The following is an 11,581-nucleotide window of genomic DNA, read 5'->3' on the forward strand; positions in this document are numbered from 1 at the left end:
AAAACTGTAGTGACGATGATAAATAACCTTAATTTGTGCTAGAAGGAGTAATAAACAAATGATGGTTTCTTATGTTTTTGTTTAATTTCACTTTTTGGTAAGTTTGTTTGTTGTAAATTTTGAATGTTGTGTTGGGAAAAAGAATCATGGAGAAAAAAGGAAGAATATTGTGAGGTGTACTGGTTGGATTTGATGAAGAACAGAACCAAAACGTTGACAAAGGAAGCAATAATGCAAGAAAATGTTGTGCCGTAGCAAGCAAGTTTAGATGAAGGTTTTAAAAAGCTAAAGTCGTTCAGAAGGTAGCTCTCACTGTCCTCCTTTGCTGAAAAAAGCTTCGTTTTCTGATGACAATTTTTTTTAATACACAATCTTTGGTCTCAAATGATTAACATTTTTGTTGTCGTAAATTGTGTATCACTTTGTCGCGTTATGTATGCTTTTATGATGAAAAGTTGTTATTTTTGAAAACTAGTTCTAAAATTTGGCCTTTGAATGGGGCCTCTGGGTTATACTATAATTCTTGAACAACAACAACATCAACATGTATATTTTTTGAACGAAAACAAGATCCGTGATTTCGCTTTCTTTTAATCATGCAACTATTTTTCATCTACAAGTTTGGAGCTAAAGAAATGCAGAAAAAGAAGAAAAAGAGATTTAAAATATGAAAACGTGAACAGTATTTCAGCTTTTATACGACAGAAATTATTGAATATGAACTAAAGAGGTTTAGAAATTTATGATGAAAGAAAAAACGTTCACATGTGGTAATGATTATGGAATAGGTATAGTTATTATATATACTAAACAAAAATGATAGGCATGCATGGATATTTGGATAAGATTAGAAACTATAATGAAAGAGGTGAAGGTGAGAACATTAGCATATCATTAAAGTGGTCCAATGGAATATATGTTATTTTGGCAGCCAGTTGTAAGCATTGCTTGGGACTACAGCAATAATTACAATTTTTTCAAAATACACAAAACATTGACAAACACACAAACTTTCTAATCATCATCATTCACCTTAAGTATCATTAAGTAAGGTAAACTTAAGATTTCATTACTGCTTAATTTCTCCTCTCTTTTGAAAGTTAAGTTCCAACTAAAAGGGCGACATTGTTTTACGTCAAATTTTACTTTCTTCATCTCTCTTTTCTATTCTATCTTTCAGAGTTTTAAGTTTCAAGCTTATGTATTTATTTAACAAAGAAGGAAAATTAAAAAAAAATTAGCATAACTATCGAGCTATAGTAAGATTAGGTCGTTGCTTATACGAAAAAAAATATTAATTAGATGAAATTAATAAAACATCAATTCAAATTTATTGACACCACTTTAATTTTTTTTAAATGATAATTTTGAGTCTCATTTATTGTATCGTGTTCAACTTATGTTTATTCAACGTGAAATTTAAAATTAAACTTGAATTTTCAAGTGAAATAAAAACATGTTTTTGGAGGCTCGAAATGAAAAGGTTTTCTTGTCTTGGATCGCATATTTTATGTCATAATATATAAAGTTGATTAAGATAAGTTTTGATGTTTTAAATCAAGCTTCAAATTTGAGCTTTAAGTGGGGCCTTTAGATAGGTCAATGCTTGAAACTTGAAAGTGTATTTTCTCAATGTAAAACAAGATCCGTGATTATCTCTTTTCTTTATCATAAAACTTCTCGACAATTGGAAAAGTAAATTGAGATTACAGATATAAATAAACTAACTTTATGCTTCAGAAAATTTTATTTCCAATTACAATGAATCGGGTAAAAGAATCTAAAGCTGTGAAATATTGATACGAGAACCCGCCATTTAAATAATAAATGATACTATTTATTTATAAAATTTATATAGATGGATAAGTTTGATCTTTTATTTTACATTTTTATAATTAACTATGAACTGTGAACAATAGAGGAAAAAAATATTAGTTTCAAGTACAAACTATTCATAAAACTTGTTTGAAAAAAAAAACTTTAAATATTTCAAAATTTATTTAACACAATCTCCAAATATTTGATTTTTGTACCATATGATCGAACAAACCTAGATAACAGAAAGGAATGGACGACCCAAAGCGCGAGACATAGGCGAAGCGAAACAATCAAAGAACTGGATGGTGCAAAACGAACATATGTCGGACGACCGACATCAATAACAAATTCCCCAAAAAAGACATCAACGAGCAGGGTTAAAGGTAAATATCAACTAAGTGTAATTGGCTGAGATTATGCCGTAATTAAAGTTTTGCTAATCTTAAGCCTATCTAAAAAACTATAAATAGAGGTCAAATGGAAGAGATAAGTGATCGCATTTACTGTGTATTTAAGACTATTGCTCTCACCTCATACGGACTGTTTACTGAGTTAAGCATTAGAGTACCTTTAACAGGTACCCCGGATCAGTTGGAGCGAGGACAAAGACGTAGAATGAATGTACACTTATCCTAGCGCGTCGTAAGAAGGAAACTGTGAATGTGTATTTTTGAAAATTGTTTGACCTTACACTTGAAACCGTTTTTGTTATCTATGAATATGTACTTTAACCAAAAAATACATTTGACACATTTTTATACACATTTCACACATTAAATATATATATATATATATATATATATATATATATATATATATATATATATATATATATATATATATATATATATATATAAATAAGTGAGTTGAAGTAGGTATTATGAAAGGAATGTCGACAAAAGTAGAAGAATTTAGATGACTAACATAAAAATTTGAAATGATCAGACAAACATAAGAATCATATACGGGAAGTTAAGGTTAAACTAATAAAAATGATAAAAAAAATTGAAATTTATGTCTTTTTTTCATCTTCTTAGCATGTATTTTCTTGAACGTTCTTTATTTTAAAAAAGAAAAGTTGGAACAGAGCATTATCTTTGAAGAAGAAGTATGCAGTATAAAGATCTGCATCCATTGCTTTCAGATTGAGGGTATAGTAAGCTATCAAGTGGGAATGATTATCGGTTTGTCACTTTCCCAAAGTAGTTTAACCTAATTGAGCATTGAAAATCTTGTTGATTGGTGATATCATGTGTGTACTCTTAAATTGGACCCATTCTCTCATGCAATCAATGTAAAATTTGATGATATGAGTAACAAAGAAAATAGTATATGGCTATACATTTTTTTATTAAAATGGGACCACTTATACAAGAGCCATTATGGCAAAGATTGGTGGGAGAATCAGAGAGAGAGAGGATGAGAAAAAGAAAGAAAGATATTTGATGCAGAGAGAAATTGGCTTGGCAATGTTTGTAGGGTCAGGAGTTAAGTGGAAACTGCAAAAGTAACATACCATGTGATAGAAATTTCACACAATCCCTTGTACTTAAAGCAAGTGTAATCACTCAAATAACAGATAATTACATCATTTAATTTACTTCTTCATCTGTCATTAATTACAGGAAAACTAATCTATATTCAGTTTAACTATTTGCTTAAGCCAGGGAGAAGAGGAATCATTAATTGAATTAATTTAAATTAACCATGTTTTGAGTAATAATACTAACAGGAGCTGGTCAAAGTATGAAAAACAGACACCTTTCTACTATATCACAGTATTCTATTTGGTACAATCCACCAAACATAGCATCATATCATATGTCATTGTTTCACTATTTGAAACTGATACTTTATCTCTTTCAAACCAGAGATTGAGACCTGAAACCAAAGCCATACAATCGAAGATGTATCCTCCATTTAGAATGGCATGATACTTTAAGAAATAATATAACATTTCTTCACAGTAAATGAATTGGAATAGTTTAGTAGAAAATAGTGTGGTATGAAAGCCAAAAGATACAGTGGAAAGTTTCCACTCCAAAGCAGACCCAGAAAAAGCAACTTTCCTTAAAACAAACTCAACCTACTATACATCCAAATTAGCTGAAGTAGTTACGAACAAAATAACAAAATAATAAAATAAAGGTAACTCTCTTGTCTGGTTATTTAAAAACAGAGCATGTCATGTCTGCATAATTAAGCATTTGAACTCTATATTTGCAGCATTATTATTGGAATCTTTCTTTTTCTTCTTCAACCAAAATTATGAGAGAAATGCTTTGCCAACTGTGTAGCTGTTTGTTTGCATGTTTTCTCATGGTTTCCTCTTGCACAAAATATGAAAGGAAATTATTGTTTGATGTGGGAAAATTCAGATGGCTATAAGAAACCAAACAAGTACTAAAGCTTAAGAAATACAAAGGAAACATTTCAAACAATTTGTAACAGCATGGTATTGTTTGATGAGTTACATTTTAAAGAAATCCAAATTTTTATTACACTCCATTCACCTCTCTCTCTAATAGCTGTTTGGTGGTGTGTAATAAAGAGTCTCCATTCCCCTCTGTTTTTTAAGCATAATATGAAGAAGGATGAAACCCAACATGGGTTGGGGAGTTTCATTCTTTAAGTATAGACAGTAAACAATTTTATAGGAATGCAATCACTGTCATCCCAACACATTTTTAATTCAAATCTTCCCAAATCTTAGGTTCAAGTTTACATGCTCATTATCCTATTAGCAACCACACTTCTTATTTATTTATATTTACACTATTATTAAAATCATATATATATATATATATACACAATAATAATAATAAATTAATAAATCTAATCATAAATTTTATAGATGTATATATACTTTTTTATATTAAAACAATATTTCTCAAAAATATAGTTTTTCAAATTTTATAAAATAATTTATAATTTAGTGACTATGGTTAATAAAAATATTTATTCATATTTAAAACTTAAATTCTCTTATTTTTAGCATATTATAAAATACCACTTGATTAATATTTGATTGTCTTTCATTTTTAAAATTTTTGAAATAATTAAAATAGAAAAAAATTAAAACAGAAGTTGCACTGGAATTAGAAATATAATCCCAAACAAGAATATCAAGTGTGTCCAAAACCCTACACTTGCATCTTTAGAACAACGTGCGTGTTTCAGATGGTTTCCATGGTTACTTAACCTTATTCCTGATCACTTCCATGATAACCAGAAACATGATAAAGAAAAACCTCTTTCTGTCATTGTTAATGAAGAGTTTTGGTTAAAAACAATAACAGTAGAATGTTTAGGTGTCAATGCTACACAACATACCACAGAAATTGTAGAATACACATATGTTTCTCCGTTTCTGCAACATTCTCTTTACCAAGGTATATTTCTTACAAGTTTAAGTAACCCTTCAGGCACTGCCGCGACCAGGGGCAGCCTCCCCAACAATTACCTTATGCAAGATTTAAACTTTGATTCTCTTTATAAAAGATTGGCCTACCTATCACCATACCCAAATTTCAAACAGGAATTGTGTCAATAAGAGGGAGAAAAAGAGGTATTGAAAAAGAAGATTAATCATGAGGGAACGTGAAAGTGAGAAGACTATTACAAAAAGATGTTCCTGTGTTCCTGTGTCAATCATCACATTCTGCTCTCTAATACAAGAACCAGACCGGAATGAAAAACTGAAATTATACCACACAAGCAACGGAATATTAAGAACTGGCCAAAATAAAAGAATTTTTTTATATAAAATAATAAAAACACAAATACCTATGAGTTGGTAAGCAGTCAGAGTTGCTTGCCTTTGCCGACATGAGCTACTGCGTCTACACCAAATTAATTACAACGTTAAATCAATTATCAAATCAACAATACAGTATTCTACTGTACTAAACTCTGCTGATAAGTTCATTCTGCTTAGGTAACTTTTTCATTTAGATACTTCTTGAATATTTGCCAGTGATTTAAGGAGGCGCAGTAAATTACAACCTTGAAGTCAGAGGAGAAATTCTAACATGCACTTGTCGATATTTTATACACAACATCAGGTAACAGTGCAGATGATGTAGGAAATAAGCTCTTAAACGTTGAAGATAAATTGGCGTGGTTCTAACAGAGGTTGCGAACCGAATTCTTTATTTTATGGATTTAAACAACGTGCACTGCATATTTCTGAAAGTCTTGTATGCATGGATGGACGGACCAGCACAGCCATTCCCATCCACAATATGGTAAAGAATTTATTTAATAATTGACAAAAAGATTGAGGAATGCATGCATTAAATTGATAGTGTGTGTCATATGTCAGAATAATCTTTACATCAATTTCTCAGGTCTGCAAAAGTATGACACTAAAAAGGAACTCATGTACGTATGATATGACTACGACAATAAGGGTAAAGAGTGATCTGAGATGTCATCACCACCAACTCTAGAACTGCCATGGTTAAAAATTAGAATAATCCCCTGAACGTACATGCAAAAAATGCTTTTCTTATGCAGCTTATTGAAATATTATCCCCTGACCCATATTATGCACCTCCTTATGCCGACAGGCCTCCTTGCTTTCACTTTGATTTTCTTTCCCTATACTCCTTGTTTTAACTTTCTCCCAAACTTTTTAGCAATCATGGTAAGCCAAACGGTTCATTCCGCAAACCTACAATTTTCAACGTTAAGATAAACAGTTAACAACAGGCCCTCATTTGAAAAGCTTATATTATCACAAAAGATGGTTTTCATAACAAGAGCTGTGGGACATTAGCTTAAGCCAAAACAACAAGAAAAACACACAGAAACAGAGAGTGGATTGATGTAAAGGAAGGCCACTCATACCTCACTTTTCTTTGACCATGACAACCAAAGCAGTGACATGGACAGCCACTTCCACCATGGTGGGCCTCACCATTTGTCAGACAAACACTCCAGTAGATATGCAGGATTATCTATGAGAAGTGCTTCTGCGGCCACAAAGATTCCTTTTCATGTTCTTCCGAGGTTGACCCACGTCGCGACCAAGTCCGGTTTGCTACCCACCCTACTGCTTCAAGCAATGCCACCTCTGCAGCAAAAAAAGAAGTAACATTTAAATTTTGGGGGCCTGCTACTTTTGTGTCATTTTGTAGTTACCATCAACATGAAAACTTTATCTAACCATTAGGGCATATGTAAACCATATATTCTGTGAGACCTGTTTCCCTATTGACGTGAATATTATGAATGTCAACAGTTTTCTTGATGGATGTGGTCTTTAGAGCATTTCTTATTAAAAAAAATTCTTAATTAAGCAGTGTTTTTCTTTTATCTTTCAAATAGAGGACATATAGATGTAGTTATGATTGAATATTACTAGGATTATTCCTATAGATATGGAGTATCTTTTGTCTTTTAGATTTATCTGCAGCTATGTTTTTCTTTTCAGGAGTTCAAAAGAAATTAGAAGGGGATGGTTGGTATTGTGAGCTTGTTGGAAACAGAAGAATCCTATACTTGAATCAACTTTTGGAGGTGAGGCCAAAAACTGGCCTGCGATAGGTTTCCACTTCACAATAGCGAAGCAACCACGTGTATCAACATTCTTCTAAGAAAGAGGGAAACCAAGTGATAACAAATATTGTTCAGAAATTCTTGCACATGGAAGTTGGAAATTTCTTGAAAATGGACTTATGCTTTGTTACTGGCTCACACTGTTTTTTGTTCTTAATATCTGTTGACTTGTGGTGTCAAACTTAAAGACAAGTGATTTACTGAATACTGTCTGATGATAAGAACACGATATTTCTAGTATAGAACAAAATATGAATAATTGCTTGATATATGATGACCTTCTTTGTCAAGCAAAACTTTTGAGGTATCTCTAATTAGCTAGTGCGTGAATGTTGAGGTAGTTTTGAACTTGAGCAACACGAATAAACTCTTTTTGGTAGAGAACTCAAACTCCTATATCGAGCAATTTTGTCAAAACAGTTGGACCTTTTGGTCAACTGAATTCTGAAACTAAACGTGAACAGTGTGGCCTTTGGATGTGATAGAAGTCAGTTGGTCAAACTGTAAGATATTTCATCTTGTTCTACTTAAGCAATTGATCATGACAAGCAGAATCTACACAATGCATGGTGTTATGTCATATCAAGACATGAAGCATCAATTAGATGCATATACAAAAGTCATTGACTATTGTAGGATACCTTTTTCCACTTTCAAGTGAGGACGTTAAGTTAAAAGCTCTTTCCACAGATCTATAGTCTTTTAACACAAAAGGAGTAAATTGCTCCACCCACAATATTTCCCACTGTTGTTCGTTATGTTTTTTAATATTAAACATCAATTCAGTTTGCTTTAAATTTATAAGTAACTTGCTTCAGCGCTTGTTTGGTATCAACATCATATCAATTTTAACAGATAAACACGAGCCACAGAAATTTAACGATAATAATCAGTCCAGAAAGATGCTGAGACTGTGGTCAATATTTCAACTGATACCATAGGCATTTACAGAGCTTGCAGCTAGCATTTGATCTACCCAAAGTGAAATAAAAGAACAAGTTGTGGAATAGGCCTAATGCATGTCTTGGTGAATATTTCTGGCAATTAGTACTTCGATATTCACGGACGGGGCAGAAACTAAGTTTGAACTTAGTTAACTGTGACCAATTTTATAAATTCATTCACAAGATGTAATGTAGCTTAGTTTTTCACGTTATTATAAAGTATAAATTAATTTGAGAATGTGGCTCAAAACAATTCCCATTACAAATTATTCAAGCAGACGCTTGTAGCATACTTCCTGAGTTGTAGTTATGCTAATAAATTAGCAATTGTTGCTCTAAAAGCCTACGAAACCCAAGTAAAAGATGGAAAAAATACTGATGATTCATTTGAATCAAAGATGACATAACAGTCACGTCTCTTCCAATATCTGTTTTTGTTTCTCTCACAAATCACGAAATATTTCACTTGGAATAAGGGAATGGTAGAACAGCTCTGGAAAAAAAAAAATCTGAAAATCCTAAAATTACAGAATTCTACAGAGTTGAAAAGAGGCACATTACATTAGGGGTGTATCGGCAAAGACTACAGCCAGCATGCCATCATCACTGCTTTCCATGGCAAGCAGTTCTGCCTCTTTCTCTTCCTCATTGGAAAAATCTCGTCTTTCAAGCTTGGCATGAGCTGCAACATATATCATTTTCTGAGCTCTTTCCAAGGAAATTCTCGAGTGCTTCTGAGCAGAAAGCTTCCTGATGAAAGAATAATTACTCTTAAACCCACATGAGGTTGCATGCAGAAAAATGAGCCTCACTGCAAGCTTCCGTAAGGATTTAAATTCGCTGAGGCAAGTTTCCCAAACAAGTCTACTGCTAAGTGGATTTGCTACCTTCATCTTCCCTGTAATGGGGTCTTGTTGTTTCATCTGCACAGCCTGTGCATAAAGAGGGTCAAGCCCTTCTGATCTCCACTTCATGAGCTCCATCAACACCACATGAGCTTCTTCTCGTGAAGCCAGCCTCGTCAATAACTTATCGACATCTTTCTCTTGTTCACGAGTTAAGCACTTGAACGGAGGAAGGTACTTTCCACACGCATCTTTAATCAAGTAAAGAGGATCAAGTATAAATGCAGCTGACCATGCAGGGTGATAATTCTTCCTAAATCGATTTTCGAGTATTTCCTCTACGGGTTCAACCACAATACTGTACTTAACACACCACTCCTTCACCTTGGTTCTAACCTCCTCCCAGAGAGGCAAACACCGACCAACCAACGGCCTCTCAGCCTCAATGTCCTGAACCACTCCTCTGATGAGCTTCACCAGCGAATAAACCGCCTCCAGTTCATTCCAGAATCCCTCACTCTGAACAATCCCGGCAATCTCTCTGGCCAGTGGGTCCTCCATACAAGCCACCTTAAACGCGTCCTCCATCACCACCATTTGGATCACGGCAGCACATCTCAGGATGTCCTCCAGCATCGGAAACACAGACGTAAAGTCCTTCAACACGTCACATTTTGGAGAGGGAACCCGAACCAGCCCAGCACATTCCAGTTCCTGCATTCGGTACCTTAGGAAACTACCCCTAACTTGAGACTCAGTGTTGATAAAATTAGCAACCTTGAGTGAATTTTCAGTGACAACCCTGAAAAGTGGTAAGTTGTTGCTAAAATCCTTGATCAAACCCGTGAACCCCTGAACCTGACAAGCAACGTTCACCATCCAATGGTTCTGAACCTCCAAGTTCCTCAACGCCTTACCCTTAAACCTGTCGGCAACAATCCCAACACATCTCTGCACATCACTTCCACAAACACCCTTCACCACCTCCCACAAAATCTCCTCAGCATACTTAGACGACACCACCTCCCCACCAAGCACCACCTTGTGGAACACGCTAGTCCCATTCGGAAGGTTCACTATGAACTTCGCCACACCATCCTCGCCCTTCCAACCATCACACCCCACTTGAAAAAACAGTGCGTCTCGGATTCTAGCTTCGGACTCGGCCTTGACCGCCCCGAACCTATCCTCGAGCCTAGAACAATATATCTCGCGTCTCAACAGAGTCACCGGCAAACCAAGCTGGGTGAGAAAGGACTGAAACTTGGGGTGTTCAAGAGAAGAGAGAGGCACAGAACCACAAGACTCGTAGAACCAATCTGCCAGTAATTCAACAGCGGAGTTAACCTGGTCCTGGGTCAACTCAGGAGGAGCAACATGCGACAAATTCCTAGGACTCTTGAGCTTCTTCACACTGTCCTCGAAAACAGCGAGAGCACACAAATCATCTTTCCCTCCAGACAACATCAAATGCTGAACGGAGCGGTCCTGATTCGGAGAGGCTGAGGAGGAGGTTCTCTTTCTGCCGTTGTTGGAATGGGAGAGCACGGTAGAAATAGGAGACGGTGAAGGCAAGGAGGAGTGGTTGAAATTGGGACACGTACCACGCTTGAGATGCTCGGAAGCGGTTCGAGAAGGGTTAGAAGCGGAGAAGAGAGAGTCGCAGAGGGAGCACTTGAGCTTGACCGCGTTGCCGAGGAGAGTGGGCTCGAGATGGGCCCAGTACCACGCGCCTTTGCCTTTGATCGCGCGCGTGCGCACTGTGAGAAGGCCCTCGTAGCGTTTCCTAACCGCCCTGACGGCAGCGTCGGGGTCGGGGTCGGTGGAGGTGGAAGGCATTGCGGGAGCGATGGTGGAAGCCATTGGTGTTTAGCAGTGTTGTATCCGGAGTTGCATGTTGTTGCAAGGTGTTTGAGGAATTGTGTGAATGAAAAGTAACAGGAGCTAGATAGGTTGGGTTTAGTATATATAGAGTTGGTGTTTGGAGAGTTGGATGCATTGCATGGAAATGAAGTGTGGGATGGAGAGAAGAGAAAGAAAAACGGAGCATGGGTCCATGCGACTACGTGTCCTCTTGTTTTGGGTTTGGTGGAGCGTATAAGGAACGAATCCCGAGTCAACCAAATTTTGTATTTTTTACCATCTCCATCTCCATGCATGCCCTTCACTTCTCTTCTTTCTCCTCTTCTATTAGGTGAAACCAACAACCCAATACTCCATTCATTCATCATAATTTAACATAACTTTTTAATACTTTAGTATACCAAACATATTTAACATAAATTTAATTAAAAATACCCACATTTAACCGCAACTTAAATCTTAATTAAATTAATTTTTTATTTTTTGAACTGTTAGTTATTTTTAAAAGTTATGATAATTGTTAAAAGAATGTGATTATTATGAGAAGAA

The 11,581-nt window shown here is 35.2% G+C and overlaps 1 protein-coding gene and 1 long non-coding RNA gene across 3 annotated transcripts; both read right to left on the bottom strand.

Moving 5' to 3' along the window:
* Positions 1–5,061: 5,061 nt before the first annotated feature.
* LOC148194578 (uncharacterized) lies at positions 5,062–6,046 on the bottom strand. Its single transcript, XR_015781500.1, has 3 exons — positions 5,605–6,046; positions 5,441–5,516; positions 5,062–5,329 (listed from the first exon to the last, which is right to left on the bottom strand). It is a non-coding gene; the product is annotated as an uncharacterized LOC148194578 (long non-coding RNA).
* Positions 6,047–6,103: 57 nt separating this feature from the next.
* On the bottom strand, positions 6,104–11,229 carry LOC124823731 (uncharacterized). Of its 2 annotated transcripts, XR_007027671.2 has the most exons (3): positions 8,886–11,229; positions 6,670–6,895; positions 6,104–6,493 (listed from the first exon to the last, which is right to left on the bottom strand). XR_007027671.2 is itself a non-coding variant. In XM_088097811.1 (1 exon), exon 1 carries the CDS (start codon positions 11,030–11,032, stop codon positions 8,882–8,884), a length of 2,151 nt encoding a protein of 716 aa, XP_087953937.1. In that variant the 5' UTR covers positions 11,033–11,227; the 3' UTR covers positions 8,689–8,881. The 2 variants fall into 2 exon arrangements, 1 of the variants encoding a protein (XP_087953937.1); XM_088097811.1 differs by lacking the exons at positions 6,104–6,493; positions 6,670–6,895 and having other exon boundaries at positions 8,689–11,227.
* Positions 11,230–11,581: the final 352 nt, after the last annotated feature.

Source organism: Vigna umbellata, chromosome 8, assembly GCF_029865625.1.
Source record: "Vigna umbellata cultivar VRB3 chromosome 8, Vumbellata_1.0, whole genome shotgun sequence".
NCBI classification, from domain to species: domain Eukaryota; kingdom Viridiplantae; phylum Streptophyta; class Magnoliopsida; order Fabales; family Fabaceae; genus Vigna; species Vigna umbellata.

Excerpts from the sequence above, each read along its gene's own strand:
- LOC124823731 (XM_088097811.1), bottom strand. The coding sequence starts at position 11,032 with ATGGCTTCCACCATCGCTCCCGCAATGCCTTCCACCTCCACCGACCCC.